The sequence below is a fragment of the Pseudorca crassidens genome, chromosome 4, assembly GCF_039906515.1.
Source record: "Pseudorca crassidens isolate mPseCra1 chromosome 4, mPseCra1.hap1, whole genome shotgun sequence".
NCBI classification, from domain to species: domain Eukaryota; kingdom Metazoa; phylum Chordata; class Mammalia; order Artiodactyla; family Delphinidae; genus Pseudorca; species Pseudorca crassidens.
The window spans coordinates 43,028,427-43,054,390 of record NC_090299.1 but is presented as its reverse complement, the minus strand read 5'-3'; the positions used below and the strand labels follow the sequence as shown (position 1 = coordinate 43,054,390).

The 25,964-nt window shown below is 41.6% G+C and overlaps 1 protein-coding gene across 2 annotated transcripts in view; it reads right to left on the bottom strand.

Moving 5' to 3' along the window:
* Nucleotides 1–25,748, bottom strand: part of CD38 (CD38 molecule) — a 41,477-nt gene extending 15,729 nt beyond the window's left edge. Inside the window, exons 1-3 of one of the 2 annotated variants that reach the window (XM_067735576.1) lie at nucleotides 25,369–25,748; nucleotides 5,273–5,402; nucleotides 3,500–3,635 (exon numbers count right to left, since the gene is read on the bottom strand). In XM_067735576.1, coding sequence (XP_067591677.1) covers nucleotides 3,500–3,635; nucleotides 5,273–5,402; nucleotides 25,369–25,583 — 481 coding nt within the window. In that variant the 5' untranslated portion in view covers nucleotides 25,584–25,748. The remainder of the gene's footprint in view (nucleotides 1–3,499; nucleotides 3,636–5,272; nucleotides 5,403–25,368) is intronic. The other variant, XM_067735575.1, reaches the window with a different exon arrangement.
* Nucleotides 25,749–25,964: the final 216 nt, after the last annotated feature.

The window sequence follows — 25,964 nt, the reverse complement described above, 5'->3', positions numbered from 1 at the left end:
AAAAAATCCATGTACAGATGTAAATAATTACTGCAGAGTCAAAAGATAAATTTGAATCATCTCCAATAGATGCAAAACTGTTGACGATGATGAAATGAACATAATTTTGTAAGGTGCTACAAGGGTGCCCCTGTTCATAGGTTTTCATGAACATAAAGCTCTTTTATCTTCACAACCATATCTGGAGAGAAGTCTCTGAGTTTCACCTACCTTCTCCCTACAAGGATGCTCCCCCTTGCCACCTGCCCATTAAATAAAATTTGAACATCACAGAGAAAAAGAAGGGAGAGAAATTTTACAATAAAGTAAGATAAATTAAGTATATAAAAAAAGCAGAATAAGAAGTTAAAAAAAGGGAGAGATTAGAAGCTTATAACAGAAACTATGACTTTCATAATAAAACAAGTAAACAAGGCAAAACCAAGGTAGAAAAAAATTAAGGAAAAATTGTTTAAGCCAGACAATAGAACAATTAAAATATAAAAATTAGGAACCAGAAAGACAGCAAATAAAATAAGGAAAAGAGGTTAAAATCAATAAAAATTGAGGCCAAAGGAGAAGGAAGTAGACAGAATAAAACAACCTATACAGGATTCAGTTGAATAGAAAGCAAAAATAAAGAACTCTGAAAGGTAAACTGATGAGAAATAGATTTCTTTATTTCTCCAATCTTTTCTAAGAAAAAACTGACGTGGTATATTGAAAAATAAAACTCAAAGCAAAGTTTACAGGAAATACATTTAAGCTAAAAGGGTTAAATGAATGACCTTGAAAAACTAACTTGCAATAAGGGAAATTTAAAAAGGAAAGCAAGAAATATGGTAAAAACTATAAAAGTTAACCAAAAAGAAAAAGAGTAAATGGAGAGATATATTTATATGCCATATTTCTAGGTGCAAAGAGTCTGGATTAAAGATTAATTGAAAAGTTACAAAATAAAAACACTGGATGAAAATACAGAAAACTCTCCAATCTTGAGTAAGAAAAATTTAAGTAAAATATGGAACCCAACAGCCAAATAGGAAAGGATAGACAGATTTGTTGCATTTCTGTGTGGCAAAAGACAATATAAACAGTATTAGGAAAGAAACAGAAACTGAGAAAAATAGATTTGCCACCTTTGTGCCAGAAAACAGGCAGGATGACACGTGGTTAAGAACACGAGTTCTACAGCCAGTAATCGTGGGTCTCTCCCAGCTCTGCCACTCACTAGCCGGCAACTTACTTAACAGCCCTGTGCCTCAGACTCCTCCTTTGTACAATGAGATCATCACAGGGGCTGTGAAGGATTAAATGGGTGAATATTCATACAGCACATAGAACAACGGCCCATAAGTAGTAGCTACTATTGTTAATTTATATTGAACTTCTATAAATAAGAAAATAATAGACATCCCAATAAAAAGGATTAATATATATGAACTGCCAGTTTACAATAGAAATAAATATCCACCATTAAATATACAAATATACTCAGCTTCACAGCAAAAGAAATGCAAAAATGAGCCGAGGTATTATTTCTTTATCAAAATGGCAAGACATTTTAAAGTATTATTGTCCAGTGTTGGTGAGGGTCTGGGTAAACAGATTATCTCATATATTTTGAGAGTATAAATTGTTACCAATTTGTCACTTTCCACCACAATTTATTCCACACTGAAATTCCACCCGTAGTCATTTATCTTTCAGAAATACTTCCACAAGCATGCCTGTGTGTGTGTGCACTCATGTGCGTGTACAAAAGCGCTCCTTGCGATGGTGGTTGTAACAGCAAAAACATCTGAAAAACCTAAGTGTGCAGCAATCGGAGGTTGTTCAGATAAATTATGATATGTCCGTAGAGCACATAAGATGAGGCCTTTTCAAAAGATATGGCTGTATTTATACCTACCTACTAATTTTAAATGAATAAAGCAAGTTGCAAAACAGTATGTGTACATTTCAAGTATACAGACTGTCCCCGACTTGCGATGCTTGGGTTTAGGATTTTTCAACTTTTTGACAGTGTGAAAGCGATATGCATTCAGTAGAAACCATAATTTGACTTTTGAATTTTGATCTTTTCTCAGAGTGGTGATATGGGGTCTGATCCTCTCTCGTGATGCTGGGCAGCGGCAGTGAGCCACAGCTCCCAGGCAGCCACGCCAGCCAGCGGGTAAATAACCAAGACACATACGACCACTCTACACCCAGACAACCATTCTGCTTTTCACCTTCAGTACAGTATTCAACAAATAACACAAGCTATTCAACACCTTATAAAATAGGCTTTGCGTTAGGTGACTTTGCCCAACTAGAGGCTAATGGAAGTGTTCTGAGCACATTTAAGGTAGGCTAGGCTAAGCTACGATGTTCAGTACGCTAGGTGGATTAAACGCATTCCTGACTTATGATATTTTCAATTTATGATGGGTTTATGGGGACATAAGGAAGATCTGTATGTATTTATGTGAGCGCAGGGAAATGCAGGGTATGTACCAAATTGTTGACAACAGTCCCCCTTTGGGAAGGAGCATGAAAATTGAGGAGTGGGGGAACTGGAATTTTTGCTTTTTACTTTGATGCATTTCTGTATATGCAAGTATTTTTCGATTAGGAGTACATCTTGGGCTTCCCTGGTGGTGCAGTGGTTGAGAATCCGCCTGCCGATGCAGGAGACGTGGGTTCGTGCCCCGGTCCGGGAAGATCCCACATGCCGTGGAGCGGCTGGGCCTGTGAGCCATGGCCGCTGAGCCTGCGCGTCTGGAGCCTGTGCTCCGCAACGGGAGAGGTCACAACAGTGAGAGGCCCGCGTACCGCAAAAAAAAAAAAAAAAAGAGTACATCTTTTTTGTAATTGGAAATAATGCAAATCTGGGTTGAAGAAGCTACTACAATAAGTTTTTTTAAATAGTCAAAAGCAATAAAAATAAGAATAAAACTATATAAAGTAAAAATATCCACATTATAAATAAAAAGAGAAAAAAAGAAGTGAAATGAGCTCAATCAGGCTTTCTCAGTAGAAAACATCTCCCCACAGTGAGGTGTTCTGGGTCTTTCTGGGCAAGGAAGGTGACTTCTGATCAATGGCAAAGCCACACACTGGCCCTAGACCCAGAGAAGCCCAGCATGTGGTCCCTATGGCTGTTCTGTGGAACAAGGACTTTGGCCTGGTTGCCTCAGAGTCCTCATTCTGTTCTAGAATTCTTTGGTCCTGAATGATGCCCTTATAGAAAGTAAAACACCAACAATTCAGAAGCAGGCTACTCTTGCACTCAGAAAGGAGGGAATCAGGAAGCATGAACAGCCCTAAACTCTAAAGTCAATTTTTCTAGAAAACATGAGTTGGTCTACAGAATTCTGTTTTACATGAGCCTGAGTTGTCATTAAGGGTATAGATGCCATCAGGGTGGGCTCCTGTGGCTCCTTCCTCCACACTTATCTTCTGGAATCCCTAGCAGAGCTCAGGGCTCCTGCACCCTGCACGTCCCCAGGCGCCCCCAAGTGGACCAGATCCTCACCATAAGAGCCTGCATCTCCGCACCAGTTAAGGTCATCCGCAATGTAACCCATCAGTGTGTCTTCCAGGGTGAACATATCTCGCTGGACCTTCGTGTACTGGTGCGCCAACTCCTTGGTTTTGCTCCAAAAGACTGTCTAAGAGAGAATAAAGACAATCTATTATTGAGATCAATTTACTAAGTCAAAAAAACTCCACCGAATTTGCATCTTTTTAAATGAAAGAAAACATAGGAAACATCAGAATAAATCACCTATAGTAAGAGTAGGTGTTGCGGGTTTCACGGATCTCTGTGTGTGAGAATGAGAGAGAGTACATGTGTGGAGGGTGTGTGTGTGTGTGTGTGTTCTCTAGGTCATGATGTAAAATGAAGTTATTATTCTGGATTGCAGGGAAAAAAGTCTCAAAGCCACTGATCAAAATCTTATAATAAACCTAAGCTCCAAACACATCTGGGGGAGGCATTAGGTAGTCCCAAATTCCTAAAGTTCTCGGCAAAACAATTTTTTCTAAGTGCTATTTTCTGGGAGAAGTGCCCTTTGATTCTTAAACAGCTCCATAACCCTTGCTTTTTTCCCCGAAATTCCCCTATCCCCTTACAAAAAAAGGAAAAGAACAAATATAGTGAGTTTTTGCAGGGTCCCTTGTAAAGGTGCAGAAAGTCAAATTTCAGAACAATCTTCTGCTCCATGGATCTATTCATTCTTAGTAGGAGGCAGTGGAGGTTTGAAGCCGGGGCCCTGGAGTCATGCTGCCTTATGAAACCCAGCATCACTGCTCACTGGCTGTCTGACCTTGGACAACCAAAGAATTGCTAAGCCTCACATTCCCCATCTGTAAAAGGTATTGATGATAATTGTAAGGAAGTCCTGAGATGCTGAGATGAAATGAGACAATGCAAATAAGGTGTTTGTTCCGTGTCTGTGGGCAGTCACTTATTCAGCCAGTGTCCCCTGGTGATGATTTACCAGCAGCTACTCTGTGTTGGGCTTTGGGCTTGGTGTACACCCCGGAGTTCCATAGTCGCTCCAGCTCTAACAATGGGAGGAGACTGTAATGTGTGGCTGTCTTAAGGGCTTCGTGAAGATGATTTGGGGCACATTGAATTTTCACTTTAAACACTGACTTTAGAAAGGATGCACTCCATTACAGACCTTTTCCAGTATAATTAGTGTATTAAAACCCAGGCCTCTATGGCTCTAAATCTTGGGCCATTTACATTTCAACTGGTCACTTTCAAGACCATCAAACTTGAGTAATCACTGGCCACCTAAACTTGCCACGCCTCAGTTTTCTCTCTAGTGAAATGGGATTGCTGATGTCTGACCTACCTATTCCACAAGTTGACTGTGAAAACCTAACAGAATAAAGGTTCAGAAAGTCATTTGGAAGCAAAAAAAGGCCCTCAGCAGATGCAAAATGGCATTGTCCTCATCATCATCATCGGAGGTCAGGGAGAGTTTTGCAGTTCTATAAGGTGGATTATTTTTGTTTGGATTGGGTTGGGGTTTGTGTTAGGTTTGTTTTGCCTGATTTTTGGCCGACTCTCCTTTCCTCTTTCTCTGTCCCCAGTTCTCTCTCCAGTCCCCAGATGTTCTAAATCCCAATGACATCCTGGTCTCCCAATGGACCCCAAGCTCCCTCCCTGCCAACCATGCCTACATCCTAATAAACAGATTTTCCTCTTCCCTCATCCTGGTCAAAATGTAGTCCCATGACCTCTTCCCTTTGACTTTTATCTTCAGTTTTCAAATCCATAACTTGACCCAGTTACCTTGTCACAAGGCACCATTTGATTCACCAGCTTCATCAGTGGGTGGTAGTCTTCCTCTGTCGCACTGCAGGGGTCCTTAGAGATAAATGCATTCCTGAATGCCTCCCTGATCTTTTGGCAGTCTCTATCTCTGTGAGATAAAACATGGGAAATAAAATAAAAGATGAATAATTAGATTTCAAACATATGTTTAGAGCATAATTACCCCCAAAAAATATCTGTGTGCCAGGTGGTTCATATACACCATCACGTCTCATGTGTACAAGAGTTTTATGAGATGAGCATCACCCTCCCTGCCCTACAAGGTCCCTGCACTCGTGGGGCTTACTCTCTGGTTAGAGAGACAGACAGTATACAAATAAGCAGATGCGCTAACGAAATAAGTATGGATTATGATAAGTATGCAGGAAATCAGTGGGGAATATTGAAGCAATGACCACTGGTCTGGAGAGGGCTCCCTGAGACTAAATGTTGAGAAGGAGTGCATTCCAGACAGAGGGTGTCACAAGTGCAAAGGCCCTGAGGCAGAAAAGAACTTGCTGATTTTGAGGAAGTGAGAAAAGAACAAAGGGAGCGGTGGTGAGAAATCAACAAAAATAATCAGTCTTTCAGACAAGGAAACGATTTCAAATTTTACCTAATTACCATGGGAAGGCAGTGGATAGGTTTAAGCATGGAAGTGACCTCATCTGATTTTGGGTTTTGAAAAAGTCACTCTGAGAAACTCCGTGCCAGCCCCAAAGATGGAGCAAAGTCTCTGAAATAGGAATTCCAACCCCATGTCCTCTCCAAACAGCCCCTGGCAGTGAAAAGGCAGGCTGGCAAAGCAGCAGAGATGGACGGGAGGGAGGGATGCTGGAGAAGATTGCAGCTGGACCTTCCCTTCTGTGTCTGTGTTAACTAGTGCACCTGAGCCCATCATTTCCTGGGGGGAAGGAAGTGGGTTTCCACTGGGAGTGCTCAGACATGGTTATCAGGACAAACTCCAGCCTTTGGACCCGGCATCCCAAATACAGTACCAGGTCAGGCAGCTAAACCTGGGGGAGTAAAGACGAGCCCCTCATTTTCTATTCCCTCTGAGCCTGCTCTGGCCCTGCAGGGCACGAACAAAGCAGCCATTCCAGAGGGTCTTTTGCCTTCCCAACTCAGGCTGGCCAAGTCGAGTGGATTATTCCTCCTGATAAGCCAGGGAATCAGAGGATACCTGTGAGACACAGGGCCTTACACCAAAGCCACCCTGTGTATGTTGGAGACTCATCTTCTCAGTCCAAAATAGCTGCTCCAGTTCCGGCCATCATGACTACATTGCAGCCAGCAGGAAAGGTTAGGGAACAAGAAAGGAGGAGAAGGAAGAGAAGGGAGAAGTAACCGCAGCAATGGCCATGTGCCAGCTGCCTTTTAAGGACACGTGCTAGAAGATGTTCTTGCTATTTGCTCTTATCATATTTGCTAAAATGTAGTCATGGGCACACTTTGCTACAAGGCAAGATGAGAAAGGCAGCCTTTAATGTTGATGGCCATTCCACATCAAAAAGTACAGTTTTACCACAATGAGATATCACCTCACACCTGTCAATGGCTATCATCAAAAAGAACACAAACAACAAATGTTGGTGAGGGTGTGGAGAAAAGGGAACCATCCTACACTGTTGGTGGGAATATACATTGGTGCAGCCACTGCAGAAAACAGTACGGAGGTTTCTCAAAAAACTAAAAATAGGACTACAGTATGATGCAGCAATTCCACTTCTGGGGATATATCTGAAAAAAATCAAAAACACTAATTTGAAAAGATACATGCACCCCAGTGTTCATAGCAGCATTATTTACAAGTTCCAAGATATGGAAGGCCCTAAGCATCCATCAACAGATGAATGGATAAAGAAGATGTGGTGTATACATACACAATGGAATATTACTCAGCCATGAACATGAATGAAATTTTGCCATTTGGAGCCATATGAATGGACTTGGAAGGCATTATGCTAAGTGAAGTAAGTCAGACAGAGAAAGACGAATACTGTATGATCTCACTTATAAGTGGAAGCTAAAAAACGCAACAAACGAGTGAATACAACAGAAAAGAAGCAGACCCACAGATACAGAGGATAAACTAGTGGTTACCAGTGGGGTGGAGGGACAGGCAATATAGGGGTGGGGGAGTGGGAGGTACAAACTATTGGATGTAAGGTAGACTCCAGGATGTATTGTACAACATGGGGATATAGCCAATATTTTATAATAACTGTACATGGAAAGCGACCTTTAAAATTTGTATAAAAAATTAAAATAAGAAAAATCCCAAAAATTTAGAATAAAAAAATCATGAAAGCACAGTTTTAATTCTAGAGAAGGGACTGGCCTGCAGGCTCTGTCCCAGGAAGGTACCACCATTGTCCCATTTTACTGATAAAGAGGAAACTTTAAGGCTGTGAATTTAACCAATGTGCCCGAGGTAACATGATCAGTAAGTGGTAAAGCGGGATTGGACCCCAAATCTGTGGGTGCCTCCCACATGGCTACAGCCTTACCGGGCAGGCTACTAAACTGTTCCAGCCTGTTGTCTTCATCTGTAAGAGGGAGATAAGAATACTTCATACCTGGGAAGTTTTGGAGGATTAAATGAGATAACACTTGGCTTGTCCCCCGGGCCCCCAGTTCTTTCATGGACGCCCCTCCCCTTCCCCAGCATGCATGGGACCGTTCACCTGCATCACTGCTGACCTGTGAAAGCTCTGCCGGGAAACCATTATCCACCTGGCTCTGCCCATACATTATATATGTAAGAGAAAAACGTTCTTACATAATGTACTTCGACATCAAAGTTTACGGGGCACCATCACGGGAAGTTTAGAGCAAAGGTGTTTGGAGGCTGTTTTACTTTAGAAGACCATGTTTTACTTCAATTCATGTAATGCAGTGGCCCTCACAGGAATTTCCTGTTCTGATCCCAACTCCCTCGTAAACTCTTCTGCCTCCCTCCTCAGCCACAAAGAGTGGAAGAGGAGAGACATCTCCTTGATGTGGAAGGACAAGAGAATTTTCCACCACAAAAAAACTGGCAGTTCAGTGAAATCACCACGCGCTGGGCACCTACCATACACCAGATGCTTTCACCACCAAAAACGGGAGAACTCACAGATCTCCAAGAAGATTTTTATGCTTTTTAGGTATATAGATGCCTTCAAGACACATTACCTTAAGAATTCAAGAAACCCCAGGTTAAAAATTAAAAGTTTTTATGCTTTTTAGGTATATAGACCCCTTCAAGACACATTACCTTAAGAATTCAAGAAACCCCAGGTTAAAAATTAAAGTTTCTTGTTTAGAAGGAGCAGAGTTTAGAACATCAGAGTTGAAACAGATCTTGGAAGAGTTTATAACTCATCCATCTTCCCTTTCACTGTCTGAGACCAGAGCCTCCTACATGCCCCAAAAGTGAGAGGAAATGGGGAGAGGTTATGAGAAGGTTGGGGACAGGCTTTATGAAGCCACTTTTCATCCTTAAAATCTGGGGTGGGGGGTAATAAATTTGGAGTTTGGGATTAAAATATACACACTACTAGAAATAAAATAGATAACCAACAGGGACCTACTGTATAGCACAGGGGACTATACTCAATATCTTGTGATAACCTATAATGGAAAAGAATCTAAAAAAGAATATATATCTATACATATATACATATATAAACAATCGCTTTACTGTATACTTGATACTAACACGACATTGAAAATCAGCTATATTTCAACAAAAATTTTTAAAAAATCAAAAGTAAACATTTCACCGTGGATGAGCAATAAGCATTTTAATTGGTAGATAGGTAGAAAGATAGATGGATGGAAAGAAAGATAGAGGGAATTCCCTGGCGGGCCAGTGGTTAGGACTCCACACTTCCACTGCAGGGGGCACGGGATTGATCCCTGGTCAGCGAACTAAGATCCCGCATTCAACGCTGCACAGACAAAAAAAAAAAAGAAAGAAAGAAATATAGATAGATAAAAATAAAAAGAAATTAGGACGGAGGGTACAGAGATGTCCGCAGTACTCATTCATACATGTCATTGCAGACATGGGTCTCAAGTTCACAAGTGTGGCTGGAAAAATGTGAGCCCTTAATTTAGTTATTTTTATTTGCAAAGCCCACGGTCCTCATTTTTGTCCCCCCGGGTAGAGCACTCTTCCATCAAATCAAATGGCAGACAAGCAAAAACTGTTTCGAGTGAGCAGGCTGGTTTCAAGGAAACAGAGGGCCTCAGGATCCCTGCGTCCTGCGGGGATGGAAGCAGATGTCTCTAGCTAAAGAGGCAGCGTGGGAGAAGTAAGAACCATTTCTGAGAGTTCAGTATCGCTCTTCTCTTCAATAGCTCCTCTGTTCCAAAATTAGAGGCTTTAATTGTGACACTTCTAGGGCGGTCTACCCTTCACTGTGAAGGGAATTGTCAGCCCAGCGGGCTGTTCCTCAGAACTCAGGCCATGCCTGTGGCCCCTACACATGGTCACCTGGCCCAGAGGGTTGTTGGGCGTCACCGGGTCTTGTGAACTCTGGCCGCACATGAGGATCCCCTGGAGAGCTTTGGTAAACACACAGTGCCTGGCTCTGGACCAACCAAGGCAGGGTGAGGGAAGGGGAAGAGAGCAGAACCTGTAATTTTCCAAAAGCTTCTCATTCCCACCTCCTCCCAGACCCCTGGAAACAGCCCTCCTACTTCCTGTCTCAATGAATTTGAAGACTGTAGTTACCTCCTATAAGTGGACTCAGACAGTATTTTTCTTTTTGTGACGGACTTATTTCACTGAGCATAATTACCTCACGGTCTGTTCATGTTGTAACATGTGTCAGAATGTCCTTTTTTCAGGCTGAATAACATTTCATCGTAGGTATTCACCACAGTTTGTTTATCTCTTCACCCATCATGGGCACTTGGGTTACTTCCTCCACCCATCCTTTCATTCCACGAATATTTACCGAGGGCCTACTGCTAGCTTCACGACAGACACAGGGCTAAAAAGATAAATACACACCATTTCTATCTTCAAGGCACTCATGTCAAGGTCTAGAGCAGACAAAGAACAAAACTCATCACAACTAAAGCACTGGTGGCTTGCCCAAGGCACTAAAATTTGCAAACACAATAAAGAGTAGAACATTTTCCCATTTTCTACTACCCAGGATAGAAACAGATTTAAAAAAGAAAAACAAAAACTTGATTAAATGTGAATCAGGATCCTCATTTGGAGAATGATTTTTCTTTGTTTTCTCCCCCAATTGTGACACACGCAAAATCGATATATGTTTATAACTTCGGTGGGTTTCTCTTTGACCACCTGCTGGCTTTGCTTTCTTTGGTGGGTTCCAGAGTGATTGGTGATTTGTAGCCAACAAAAAAGAGATGCTTTATAGGGTGCCTGTGCTCAGCGGAATATAAAGCAGTCTTTGAACAAAGTTTTTATACTTTGGAGCTTGGAATAGTTTGGGTGATGTTTATTTTACATTAAGTGGGAAAAGTAGGTCTAAACTTAGAGAAATAGAAAAAGAATGGCAGCAAACTGATCACTGGAGTTGTCTCTGGGAAGAGAAATAAAGGGGAGTTTCCACTTTCATCCTATACTTTTCTGTTGGCTTACAACAGAAATGGATTCTTGTATTATGCAAGTAACCTAGAAAAGAAGAGGTTAAATTTTTTTTAACTGAAGATCTGGTATGATTACAATCAATTTTTAAAAAGTGGAAAAAACCCCCACAGTAATCAAACCGTGTCTTAAAAATAGTAATATCTTGTTGCTAGGAGTATAAGGGTTGTTTTGTGACGTTTTCTTCCCTATATTTTGAATGTTTCTATAATAAGCATATATTACAATGGGAGGCATGGCAAAACTTTCATTTTCTTTTCAAGTTGCTTGAGCTGTTAGACCAAGCATTTGAGACTCTTGGAAGGTCTTAGAACATGGGAACAGCTCAGGTCCAAACCCCCGTGGTCGCCACCTACCATTTCTGTGCCGTCTCCCACATCTCTGGGCCAAAAGGTGACACTTCTCATTCCTCATCTAGTTCAGTTCAACACCAGGGGAGACCTAGTGTTGGTGACCCAGACCCATTTCTCAAGACCTAATGACATGAAATATGGGGTGAGGTGAGAAGAGGGCCATGCACCTCTTCCAGGGCATCTTTCTTTCCACGCTAAAGACTTCCTTGCATCCTTAAGCAAAATCGGATTGTCAGATCACCCTCTCACTTATCCCAGGTTGTACCCAGAATCAAACTTTGTGAATAATTTCAAGGAGACGGGTCATTGAGAAGCTCAGACAAAGCAAGGACAGGTCGGGGCATCCTGTATAGCCCCCAGGGTCCATCCTGTCCTCCTTCCTGGCCCAGAATGATAGATGAAGTTACCAAATGAGGTTTTGCAAGGTTCCTCACACAGCCAGAAGGAGTGAAGTGATAAGGCATCTCCATTTTATTCTCTGGAGAATTCTACAGCTTCCATGATTTTTCAGGGACTCAAACCTCACACATACTGCATTTATTTTCTATCAGTGATCCTTTAACAAATGACATCCTGCTGAGGGCATTCAAGAGATAAGTCTCTTCGGGCTTCCCTGGTGGCGCAGTGGTTGAGAGTCCGCCTGCTGATGCAGGGGACACGGGTTCGCGCCCCGGTCCGGGAAGATCCCATATGCTGCGGAGCGGCTGGGCCCGTGAGCCATGGCCGCTGAGCCTGCGCACCTGGAGCCTGTGCTCCGCAACGGGAGAGGCCACAACAGTGAGAGGCCCGCATACAGAAAAAAAGAAAAACAAAAAAGAGATAAGTCTCTTTATTCTAACCAATATCACTAGCGTATCTGCCCAGAGGGCCAGTTGTCAAGGAGATCCCAGCAGCTCACTTGCCTTCCTTTAATTCCCTCACGGGCATCCCTCTTCCTAAATAAGTAAAGCCAGCTACTTTAGCTCCTTCCTCCCTGGGGCCCAGAGTGCACCAGGTTGTATGTGTGTGGAGACGGTGGTGATGAAAAAGAGAAAGTCAGCCTTGACACGTGGGAGCTGGCCTGGCACTGGTAGGAAGGCCTTGGTGTTCTCCTGTGGACCACAACTCCAGGACAGTGGCATCAGGTAAGGTCACTGTGTGACCATAACAGCACGCCGTGTGAACAGACAAAAGCAATGTCCAAACCGCACACACACAAATGAAGTGACCCAATATCCATTCGTTGTGGCTCATATGAGCGACTGCTGCTTCTTTACCAATTACAGCTTCAGCTTTCCTTCATTCTTCCAGCCTGATAGATAAGATTTATTAAGATTCCCTATCACAGAATTACCCCCTTCCCCTCTGCTTCCTGGCAGCAAAGCCAGCCTCCTCGAACCTTTGCCAAATCTCATAAAATAAGCCTGAATCTTACCAGTCCTTTCTACCATCCTCAGACAGAGCCCTGCCCTGCCCCTCTGGGTCCCTATGGTGAGCGCTCAGTCTTCTTGCAAAGAGCAATACAACCACCTTGTTCAACCACCGTGTAGTGGCTGGTCTTGTGGTTTGGGGGAGGTATTGACGGTAACCCACCGTCTGAATGGGACATTACAGAATCGAAAGGCCTGTAAAAATCATCACACCTTCATCAGTGTTTATGCCTGACAAGCTCCAGGAGCAGCTTCTGAAAGACATGATTTGTTAATAAGCAACTTTCCGTGTTGAGCTGCACTCTCAGCCTGACAGCTGTTTTCTGTTTGCCTCCTTAACTGGTGACCTGGAGGCTCAAGGCATGCAGGCCGGGCACAGATGTCAGGATTCAAGGTCACTGGGGTGTGCTCCCCCTTCCTCCCACTCAGCTCCTTCCAGCAGATGCCATTACTTATCCCCCGAGAGTATTCCCTCTTGTTCACTTCCCACCCCTTCTCCCTCCCTCTGACCCACCTAGGTAGGTTGTCTCCTGTGCCCAGAAGTCATGCTAGAAGGAGAAAGGAGGGGGCATGACACCACAGAGCACTCACCCTGTGCCAGGCGCTGCGCTTGGCGCTCACTTTGTATGCATCCAATTTAACTCTCACACCAGCCCCATGGGGGGCAGGGGTACAATCCCCTGCTACTGAGGCTCAGAGCTTAGTAACTTGCCCAAAGCCAGTCAGCAAATGGCACAGCTGCCTTAGGTCCAAACTCTGCTCTCCCTGCTAAACAATGCTGCGTCCCACAGGAAATGTTAAATCATGTCCCCACCTATCCCCAGAACGAAGTGGGTCCTAACAGAAAGGAGGACCCAAGACCCCAGAGGGGTTGTCGTTTCCCTGTAGGTCAAATGAGAATTTGAAGACCAGAATAGGGACAGAAAGTAAGTGGAATAAGAGGGGACGGGGCAGAAAGTGTTAAAGTTTTATGCTAAAGCGAAGAAAACAAAAAAACAAACCAAAAAAAGATATATTTGGTGGTTAAATCCATTTTGTATGCTGTCAGCCTAGTTCAGGCTTCATAACTCTGTAATGTCACCTCTCTCTAAACCTACATCCTTCCCGTAAATGACAATTATATTTCAAAGTCCCCATCAACGCAGCAACATCACCTTCGTAATGTGTTGCTCCCCGGGGAAAGTGCTCACATCCCAAACCCTCTTCCTTAAAAGCACTTGAATCTCAAGGGGTAATTACACTCAGTCTGTGAATTTTCCTGCTGTTATGTCCTGCAGGGCCGCTTGTCTTGGACCAAAGAAAACGTGCAGGTTAACTCAGCGATGAAGTCTCAAATTTGAGGCTGCTGGAAGCCTGCATTGAAGGTGAAGACTGCCACCTAGTGGAGGAAGGGGGTAATTGTCAGGGTTCACTGAGGCAATTAGGACTTCCCTAAGTAGGATCTTAAAATCAGACTCTTCCGGCTGAAGGAAAGCTCAGAAATCATTAATTCATCAATCTGGCAAATATTTATTGAGCATATACTATGTTCCAGGCGCGTTTATGAGTAAGTAAGATATACCAGTGAACAAAATACACAAGAGTCTCTGTCCTGTGAGAATTCCATTCTACCAGAGCAAGACTGACAATAAACCAATTTTCAGCAAGACTGACAATAAAGATAATGAATGTTGTAGAGTATCCTAGAAATTTATAAATTCTATGAAAAAAAGGAAAAATAGAATAGGATAAGGGTGTCAGAGGTTATGGGGGAGGAGGTGTCTGTTTTTGGCATTAAACAGGTAGGACAGTAGATGACCTTTCAGCAAAGAATTGAAGGAAGCAAAGAACTTAGTCATACAGACATCCAAGCAAACAGCGTTCTGGGCAGAAGCAACAACCTTCCCAACAGCCCGAGTGCCTGGTGTGTTCAAGAAACAGTAGAGAAGCCAGTGTGGTTGGAGCATAGTGAGCAAGGTGGACAGTAGATAGAAATGAGGTCAGAAAGGTAATGCTGCCCCACTGAGTAGAGTTTCATAAGCTACTCACGGTGAACTGAGGAGCCATAGAGGATACTGAGCACAGTAGGTACATGATATTACTTAAGTTTCAAAAGATTTCTCTGACTGCTTTGTTGAATATAGTCTGAAAGAGGGAACAGGCAAAGAAAGGTAGACCAGTAATCCGGGCAAGTGCCCATGGTGATTTGGACCAGGGTGGTAGCAGTGATGATGGTGAGAAGTGATAGATTCTTGATTCATTGTAAATTTCCTAACAGATAAGATGCATGGTGTTAGCGAAATAAGGAGTCAATGATAATTCCAGGGTTTGGGACCTGAGACACTGGAAGGATGGGGTTGCCATTAACTGAGATCGAGAAGGCTTTGGGTCGAGGTATTGATCAGGATACATAATATACTGTGTAGTATATATTATAACATTTGCTATATATGAAATACTACATACTATATACTGTATATTAAAATTATATTCTACATATTATATCAAAGTAGGATATATACATATATATAATTATAGGAATGCAAAAATGGGAATTATTGAGCCATAAATTTAACAAAATATATGCAAGACTTGTACTCTGAAAACAAAACATTGCTGAGAGAAATTTTTAAATGACTAAGAAAATAGAGAGATATCCCATATTCATGGGTTGGAAGGCTCAATATTAAGATGTTACCAAATCACAAGTCAAAATTTCAGCATGCTTTGTTAAAAATATTGGCAAGTTGATTCTAAAATTTATGTGAAAATACAAGCTAGCCAAAGCAATCAAAGGAAAAAAGCTGGAGGACTTATATTATTCGGCTTCAAGGCTTGCTAAAGAGCTTCAGTGATCTAGACAATATAAGAGTTGTGAAAGGCTAGCTATAGATCAAGGAAATAGAACAGAGAGTTCAGAAAGAAACCCATACATACATGGTACTGTAGAGTGAATTTTGTGTCCCCCAGAATTTGTAAGTTGAAATCTATTTCCCAAGGTGATAGTATTTGGAGATGAGGCATTTGGGGTAATTAGGTTATGAGAGTGGAGCTATCATGAACGGGATTAGCATCCTTATAAAAGAGACACAGAGAGCTCCCCCCTCCCTTCCTCCATGTGAAGACCCAGAGAGAAGGAGGCCATCTTTGAACTAGGAAGTAGGTTCTCAGCAGACACTGAATCTGCTGGCATCTTGATCTTGGACTTTCAGCCTCCAGAACTGTGAGAAATAAATTTCTGTTGTTCATAAGCCACCCAGTCTGTGGTGTTCTGTTATGGCACCTGGAATTGACTCAGACATGGTCAACTGACATTCAGGAAAGGAGTCAAAGAGATTCAGTGGGGAAGAGAAAGCTTTTTCAATAAATGATACTACAGCAAATAGGTTTTTCATATGTGAAAAAAATGAAATTGACCCTTATTTCACACCATACACAAAATTAACTAGAAATGGATCAAAGACCTAAAGCACAGTTATATAAGAAAAAATGAACAAGTTGGACCGTATAAAGATTTAAAAAACAAACTTTGCTTTTTAAAAGACTCCATTTAAGAAGATGAAAAGGCAAGTCATAAAGTGGAAGTAAATATTTTCAGGATACATCTGATAAAGGACTTGTATTCAGAATACATAAACCACCTACAACTCAATGATAAGAACTAAAACCTAATTTTTTTAAGATTGGGAAAAGATTTGAATACGTACTTCAATAAGCCCATGAGATAATGTTCAACATCATTAGCCATGAGGAAAATGCAAATTAAAACCACCATTAAAATACCACTGCAAAGCCATCAGAACACTTCTAACAAGGAAGTGTAACAACTAGAATATTCATACCCTGATAATGAACACATAAAACTATACAATTACCTTGTGAAACAGTTTAGTAGTTTCTTAAATAGCTAAACTACATGGTTCAGCTATTTCATTTTTGGACATTTACCCAGGAAAAATGAAACCACGTGTCCACACAGTAACTTGTATACTCATATTCATAGAAGATTTATTCATAATACTGTATCCAAAAAGTGAATACAATGCCCATCAACAGATGAACGGATAAACAACTTGTGGTATATACACGCAATGGGCTACTATTCAGCAATAAAAGGGAAGGAACTATTAATATGTACAACAACATGGGTGAATTCAAAAATATTATGCCAAGACCATGAAAGAAGCCAGAGACAAAAGAATATGTAGTGCGTGATTCTGTTTATATAAACTTCCAAAAACATGTAAACTAATGTCCACTAACAGAAGGTAGAGGTACCCTACTCAGTGTCAAGACATTAGTAATTTAAACAATGTGGAGTGGTATAGAGAAAAACAGATCATAAAACAGATTAGAGCCCAGAAGTGAACTGATAAACCTGATATGCAACAGAAATGGCATTATAAAACCCTTGATAAAAGATGGATTATTTCATAATTAGTACTCGCACAACTGACTATCCATCTGTAGGGAAAAAAATGAAATTAGGTTCCTACTTTATACCACACACAAAAATATATTCCATATGGATAAAACGCTTAATGAAAATCAAACATTTAAAATTTTTAGATTATATGTGACACTTTTGTTACCTCTGGTAGAAAATAAGTTCTTAAATAACACACAAAAGGCACAACTATAAAAGATAAATATGGGGGTTCCCTGGTGGCGCAGTGGTTGAGAGTCCGCCTGCCGATGCAGGGGACACGGGTTCATGCCCCATTCCGGAAAGATCCCACGTGCCACGGAGCGGCTGGGCCCGTGAGCCATGGCCGCTGAGCCTGCGCGTCTGGAGCCTGTGCTCCTCAGCGGGAGGGGCCACAACAGTGAGAGGCCCGCATACCACAAAAAAAAAATAATAATAAATATGATTACATTAAAATCTTCAGTAAGACAAAGGACCCAATAAATAAAGTCAAGAGTCAAACCACAGATTGGGAGAACATATGTGCAATCCACATAACTGACAAAAAATTAGAATCCTGAACGTATAAAGAAGAAAAACAATTCAATACAAAAACAGGCAAAAGACAAAAATAGGCATTCCTCAGAAGAAACCAGAATACCAATAAACGCATTAAAAAATGATCAATTGCATTAGTAATCAGGGAACCAAAAATTAGAGCCACAAAGAGATGAGGAAAATTGTTTGACAATTCCAAGTGCTGGTGAGGATGTACAGTAACAAGTAAATTCACACTGCCTTTGTGAAAGGATGTTGATACCACAAAGTTGGAGACCTGTTTGCCCATATGTAACGTGGCAGACACTGTTGCTTCCCAAGCCAAATAGATATTCCTCACCCTTCTTCCCTACTGGTAAAGCATGTCTCCTATCATAGTGATTCCAAATATCAAATACTCACTTTGCAAGCCTCCTCTACAGTTTGGGCAGCCATGTGAGCCAATTCTGGCTAGTGAGATTCAAGGGGAAGCACAGGGGCAGCTGAGGAAGGGCTTCTGGGAAAGATGCTATTCCCTGATAAAGAGACTTGCAAGGAGGGCACTCCTGCCCATCCTCCTGCTCTCTGTTCCTGAGTATCACTCTCTAAGGACATAATGCCTGGAACTGCAGATGCCATCTTGTGACAAGAAGCTCAAGGATGAAAGTCACGCTAGGGAGATGGAGGAGTGAAAGATCCTGGGCCATCAGTGAGCTGCTGAATCTACCAAGGACCACCCCACTTCTGATATCTTGTCATGTGTATATATAAAAAATCTCTTGCTTTAAACCTCTTATAGTTGAGTATTCTTTTACTTGCAGCCAAAAGCATCTTCATTGTTACACCGATTGTTATGGGCTAAATTGTGTCCCCTAAAAGATGCTGAAGTCCTAACTCCCAGTCCCTCAGAATGTGACCTTATTTGGAAATAAGATCTTTGCAGAAGATCAAGTTAAGATGAGAGTAAGGGTGACCCTTAATCAAATATGACCAGTGTCCTTAGAAAAGGAGGAAACTTGGATCCAGAGACAGACACACACAGAAGGAAGAACACGTGAAGACACAGAGAGAACATCATCTGCTAGGCAAGGAATGCCCGAGGCTTCTAGAAATGAGAGTCAGGTAGCAGAGTCTTCCTCACAGCCCTCAGAAGGAGCCAACACTTCTGACACCTTGATTTCAGACTTCTGGCCTCCAGAACTGTGAGACAATAAATTCCCACTGTTTAAGCCACCCAGTTTGTGGTACTTTGTTATGGCAGCTCTAAGAAATTAATACACCCAGTAAAGGTGAAAATGACATACTCTATGAATTTGGAATTCTGCCTCTAAGTAAACATCTTAGAAAAAAATCATAAGCGCAAGTAGACATGTATGTTTTAGCATTGTTTATGTCAGCAAAAACTGAGAGTAAGGGAATCTATTAATAAGTGTAGGTTACGGTCATTCAGCAGCGTACTATACAGCAGTTAAAATTAATGAACTAGTGCTCATATAGCAACATGAATAAATCTCTAAAATAATGTAATCAAAATCACCAAAACATATTGGTAAGTGGAAAAAGCAAAGGTTATTCTACAGGGCAAAAACACAAAATAAATACAAATTAAAATTAAAATTCAGTAACATCTTCCCTTATTAGATTGTCAAAAATCAGAAAGTTTGAAAACATCCTGTGTAGTGAACGTATGAGGAAATAAACTCTCATTGCCTCATGAAGAGAATTGCCTTATAAAGAGAAATCTGGCTATGTTTTCAAAATGTAAAATGGTATATTTTTTGACTTAGTGATTCTGCTTCTAGGATTCTATCTTACATCTCCAAGTATTTTATTGCAGCATGGTTTGCAATATATTACAAAAGTTTTAAAACAACCTAAATGTCCATGAGTACAAGTCTAGAATATGGTGAATCTATACAGAGGAATATTATTAGAATGAGACAGAACTACATTGATAATCAAGATAAACTGTTAAGTGAAAAAAAAAGTGAGACAGAAGAGAGGATGTGTATAGAAAAAAAGAATACATGAATATACACTTATATAGTCAGAGAACATTTCTAGAAAGATACAAGTGAAACAAGTAGTATTTGCCTCTGAGAAAGAAGAAAAGAAAAGTGAGGGGGGAGGTATTCTGATTTTATCTATAGCATGTTATTTCTTTTAAAACTAGGGAATAAAAGATCTGACAGAAATATGACAAAAGTTTTATTGTCTGTTAATTCTGCACGATGTGTAAATGGCTAGTTGTAACATTGTTCTATGAATATTTCAGTGCATTTAACATTTTCATAACTTAACATGTTTAATTTTTTAAGAAAAGAATGGAGAGGAGATATGACCTGGGGAATAAGGAATATTGAAGAAGGAGAAAGTAGTCCCTTGAATGGGAAGAATGAAGAAAACTAGACCCGTCAAATACAAAAAGTACAATTTTTAGCTGTAAAGTGATATGTTCGGGCTTCCCTGGTGGCGCCGTGGTTGAGAGTCCACCTGCCGATGCAGGGGACACGGGTTCGTGCCCCGGTCCGGGAAGATCCCACATGCCGTGAAGCGGCTGGGCGCGTGAGCCATGGCTGCTGAGCCTGCGCGTCCGGAGCCTGTGCTCCGCAATGGGAGAGGCCACACCGGTGAGAGGCCCGCATACCGCAAAAAAAAAAAAAAAAAGGATATGTTCATAACCTTGGTTTCCAAAGCACCTTTTAAAATTTTTACCAAGAAGTATTAAAACATGAAATCAGATCCCCAAAATGCAATTAATTGTCTTTCATCTAAGTCTCACATCGTCCTTTGTAGTTTTAAATCTCTCCCAGTTTCAACTGTATGTCTTCCGTCTTTCTTTACTCTTAAAGAATCCCCAAGGAGATTTCATTACTGCTCTAGACAACTTAATTCATAAACAGATGTTTCCTCCTAGAAACCAAGATAATGCAGGAAGCAAATTTATTATGAATTTCACAATATTTACACCATGAAGTACCAAAACCAGAAATGACTTTACAACATTTGCTTGTTAGTCATAATAAGAGAAAACAAACCTTTGAACTATCAAGACAAATCTGGACCATGGCCAAGTAACTGCGTTGGGGGAATTGTTAATATCTCTTCAAATCAAGCTTTACTAATTGCTTCAAAAACATCCAAAGACTAAAGAGGTAGGCAGCTTTCTGCTATGTGGATATGTCATGTTTGATACAGCAGGTAAGAAGTGGAGAACTAAATTTAGCAATTCTTGAAATGCCTCATTATGGAAGAAATTTGAATTATGTCTATAAAACTACTAAGCTAAAGCCATTCATTTAAGCAGGTCTATAGCTTCCTTTTGTGAAGCTCCTTACTTTTTTTTTTTTAATTGTGGTATACCCCACTATTTAGAATTCCACTTGGGGGGTTAAGTGATTTTGTATTCTTCACTATATTTTAAAAATATTTTTCCAAGTATTCTAAAATGGGCATGTTTTACTTTTATAATTAGAAAAAAATGTCATTGGAAGAAAAAAGAATGTCATTCTCACGCTCTATTTATTCTTCAAGTTTCTGACCTCAGTTTTCACTTTATTTTTCGTCTTTAATAACAAGATTCTCATCATCCCCCTGCTTCCAGAGCAGGTATTTACTGGTGATACTTTTTTGAAAAAGATGAGCCCCCATTCCCGACTCATATCAACTATGAAAACTCGTGGATATAATCAATCCTTCCCTTCCAAGCCCTTAGTCTTTGAAACACACACACACACAAACACACACCACACACACACACACACACACACACACACGAAAACAATTCTTGATTCATCTCTCATTCAGTTTCCTGTTTTGTTCTCACCATCTTGCATCTGTTCTTTCCACCACAGTTCATTTAAAGAAAATGTTGTCCTGGTTGTTTTCTAACCTGATCTAGGTCTAAGGCAAGAAATAGATCTTTAATGGCAAAAAAAAAATGCATGACCACTTCTAAATTCATTTATTGCAAAAAAATCTCTTAACTGACCAGTATTTAACTGAACCACTTTCTGTTCTCTCTGTACAAGTTGCCTATCTTCTACACAATTAATAGGCTACTCTCTGTATCCCCAAGGACTTTCATTTTCACTTACTTGGTTTTTTATTTACCTATTCTTGAATATGTTTATGCTTGTTGTTTTTGCTTTAATTATATGCTTTCATTAAATTGTTCATAAATAAATTGGATAAGTGGAAAAAGAAAAAAACATGTTTTCTATGAAAACCAAGTTGAATTTTTTGGTAAAAATGACCCAGGTGAGTCACTTTAAAAATGTTGCTGACTGACAAAGGATTAATCTCCAAAATTTATAAGCAGCTCATGCAGCTTAATAACAAAAAAACAAACAACCCAATCCAAAAATGGGCAGAATACCTAAATAGACATTTCTCCAAAGAAGACATACAGACTGCCAACAAACACATGAAAGAATGCTCAACATCACTAATCATTAGAGAAATGCAAATCAAAACTACAATTAGATATCATCTCACACCGGTCAGACTGGCCATCATCAAAAAATCTAGAAACAATAAATGCTGGAGAGGGTGTGGAGAAAAGGGAACCCTCTTACACTGTTGGTGGGAATGTAAATTGATACAGCCACTGTGGAGAACAGTATGGAGATTCCTTAAAAAACTACAAATAGAACTACCATATGACCCAGCAATCCCACTACTGGGCATATACCCTGAGAAAACCATAATTCAAAAAGAGTCATGTACCAAAATGTTCATTGCAGCTCTATTTACAATAGCCCAGAGATGGAAACAACCTAAGTGTCCATCATCAGATGAATGGATAAAGAAGATGTGGCACATATATACAATGGAATATTACTCAGCCATAAAAAGAAACGAAATTGAGCTATTTGTAATGAGGTGGATGGACCTAGAGTCTGTCATACAGAGTGAAGTAAGTCAGAAAGAGAAAGACAAATACCGTATGCTAACACATATATATGGAATTTAAGGAAAAAAATGTCATGAAAAACCTAGGGGTGAAACAGGAATAAAGACACAGACTTACTAGAGAATGGACTTGAGGCTATGGGGAGGGGGAAGGTTAAACTGTGACAAAGCGAGAGAGAGGCATGGACATATATACACTACCAAACGTAAGGTAGATAGCTAGTGGGAAGCAGCTGCATAGCACAGGGAGATCAGCTCGGTGCTTTGTGACCGCCTGGAGGGGTGGGATAGGGAGGGTGGGAGGGAGGGAGACGCAAGCGGGAAGAGATATGGGAACATATGTATATATATAACTGATTCATTTTGTTGTGAAGCTGAAACTAACATACCATTGTAAAGCAATTATACTCCAATAAAGATGTAAAAAAAAAAAATGTTGCTGAATTTGTTATTGGTAGGACAATTGTCAAAGACCTAAGGAAACTGTAGAAATCTAGAAGCATTCTTTATATATATATATATATATATATATATATATAAATTTACTTATTTTATTTTTGGCTGCATTGGGTCTTCATTGTCACATGCAGGCTTTCTCTAGTTGGGCTTTCTCTAGTTGCTGCAAGCAGGAACTACTCTTCGTTGTGGTGCGCGGGCTTCTCACTGCGGTGGCTTCCCTTATTGGGGAGCAAGGGCTCTAGGCACGCGGGCTTCAGTAGCTGTGGCACGCGGGCTTAGTAGATGTGGCACACGGGCTTAGTTGCTCCACAGCATGTGGGATCTTCCAGGACCAGGGATCGAACCCGTGTCTGCTGCCCTGGCAGGCAGATTCCTAACCACTGCACCACGAGGGAAGCCCAGGAAACATTCTTTACTTAGACAACTTCTCAGTCGACTTTAAAGAAGCTGGCTCTCAAACCCCAGTTTCTTCCATCTTGAATCCCTCCTTATCCATCCAACCAGCACACTATTTCTGCTCTCCTTTCCAGCAAGACCCCTGGCGAGAGCTGTCTATGTACAGTCTCCAATTTCTCTCTTCCCACCTTTTTCTTGAATCCATTCCAGACAGGCTTTCACCATGACCACTCTTCTAAAACTGATCTTGTCAAAGTCATCAATCCATTGGTCAATTTTTAGTTTTCATCTTACTTAACCAGTCGGAATCACTTGAATAAGACAATTAACACTTCCTCCTTATAAAACATCTGCTTGAATTTCTCTGCACAGTTGACTTCCTCATTTATATCTCCAGCCCAGACCTCTCCCTAGTACCCTAGACTCAAAGAAACCAGCTTCCTATTCAATATCTGCACTTGATTGTCAATGGACATTGCAAAACTACTATGTACAAAGCCAGACCAGTGTTTTCTTTCCCAACTTGCTTCATCCCAGTAGTTCCCTTTCTGATAAATGGAAATTCATTTTTCTGGTAACTCAGCCCACAAATCTCATTTCTTCTTTTTCTCTAACATCCCATACACAAGTCCATAGCAAATCACATGGAATCTACTTTCAAAATGTATCCAGAATATTTCCCCTTCTCATCACCATCCATCACTATCCAAGTCTCAATCACCTCTCACCTGAACTGCTACAAGAACTCCATGGCCTCCATGCTTCTGTCCTTGCCCCACTACCATCTATTTTCAACCCAACAGCCAGAAGGATGCCTTTAATAAGGTGTCAGACAGTGGTACATGCTCTATACATCACTATTCATCACTAGTGGATGTATCCTATATCTTAAGGACAAAAAGAACCATAAAGACATTTAGATATTTTGTTAGTAATAATAATAATACATACATACATATTATTTGTATATATGAAAACGAATACATAATTATATTAATGTTATTAGGAACCAAGCTTTTTAGGGTCAGAGAAAACAGATACAAACATAAAATTTAGGAATTCCCTGGTGCGTCTCAGGGCTCATCCCCTGGGATCACGGGTGTTTGGAGGCGGAACTGATCTCAGGCACACAGATGACAATCGCCGCTCCCCTGTCCGCCTTTGGCAGCCTGAGAAGCAACGTTTTACTTCCCAGCTTATTCTGCTTTATGTACAACTTCGAAAAATGAGTTTTCAGGGTGAAACCAAGCCCTGAGAATGGAAGTCAAGAAAGCGTTTCACTATGGGGAGAGATTAGAAGCTAGCTGGGAGAGGGCCCGAGGAACCTTCCGGAAAGTTCCGTAGACTGATGTGGGTGGTGTTTCTAGGGTCTGAACGGAATCATTAAGCAGATGCACTTTACCGTGTGTTTTATCTTTAAAATTTTTTTAAGTTGTTACCGCTTTGTTTTGCTTTGTTATTGGATGCTGTGGTCACATTCATTTCAGGGCGCACGAAAAGAATCGGGATGTTGTTTTATAGTAATGAATGAAACTAACTTCAGTGATCGGGCCCTTCAGACACCATCCTCCCACCTCAGGCTCCGCAAGCCACTTCACCAGGTGTCTGTAACTGTCCGGGGCGCTTTTGGGTCAGAGATGGCGAACGCAAACCCCATGAAATGTAGGAAACGCCAGCAACTTCCCGGCTTCTTGGCCGAGTGGGGCTGCGGTCCCAAATGGGGCCGGGCTCCGGGCGTCTCTGACAAGTGTCCGCCAGTTGAGCGCAAGGGCCAAGGAGCTGCGCGCTCGCCACCGCCCGCCTGCACCTCTGGGGACTGGCGCTCGGACTCGCGAGCCCGGACTCCCTACTCAGCACAGCCCCGCGGGCTCTCAGCTGACTCGGAACAGTCGATGCTTTGTTTCAGGCAATCCTGACGGCTACTCGGACCGCACGGTCCGGCTGTGCCCAGCTGTGCCCAGCCACCACCGCGCGCGGTGCCCCGCCATGCGCCAAAGACGCCGACTCACCTGAGCTCCGGCTGCACCGACTGGGTGTACTTGTAGCATCGCTCCAGGACGATTTCTTGAAAACGGGCAGTGCTGCCCGTCCCATTCCACTTCATGTGCTCGGACGAGTGGCGCCACATCCGGACTCCGACCACCACCGCGATGATCCCCCCCACCAGAAGACATAGAAATATGCAGAGACAGATCTTGGCTTTCTTGGGTCTGGAGTCGGCCATGGGTTCCAACGCGGGTCGCCCGGGCGAAGTTGGAGAAGAGGCTGCTGGAGGCTGGGCAGGCAGGGAGGAGAGAGCTAGCTCGGTTCTGAAACTGCACTTCCCCTTTATCTCTCACTTGCTTTTTCTCCGCTTCCTTTCCCACCCCCATCCCCTCCTTCAAAGTTCTTCGATCGCGGTCGCTCGACCAACAAGGATTTCAAGGTCTTAAAAAGCCTTCGAGACCACCTAGAGGGGTGGGATAGGGAGGGTGGGAGGGAGGGAGACGCAAGAGGGAAAAGATATGGGAACATATGTATATGTATAACTGATTCACCTTGTTATAAAGCAGAAACTAACACACCATTGTAAGGCAATTATACTCCAATGAAGATGTTAAAAAAA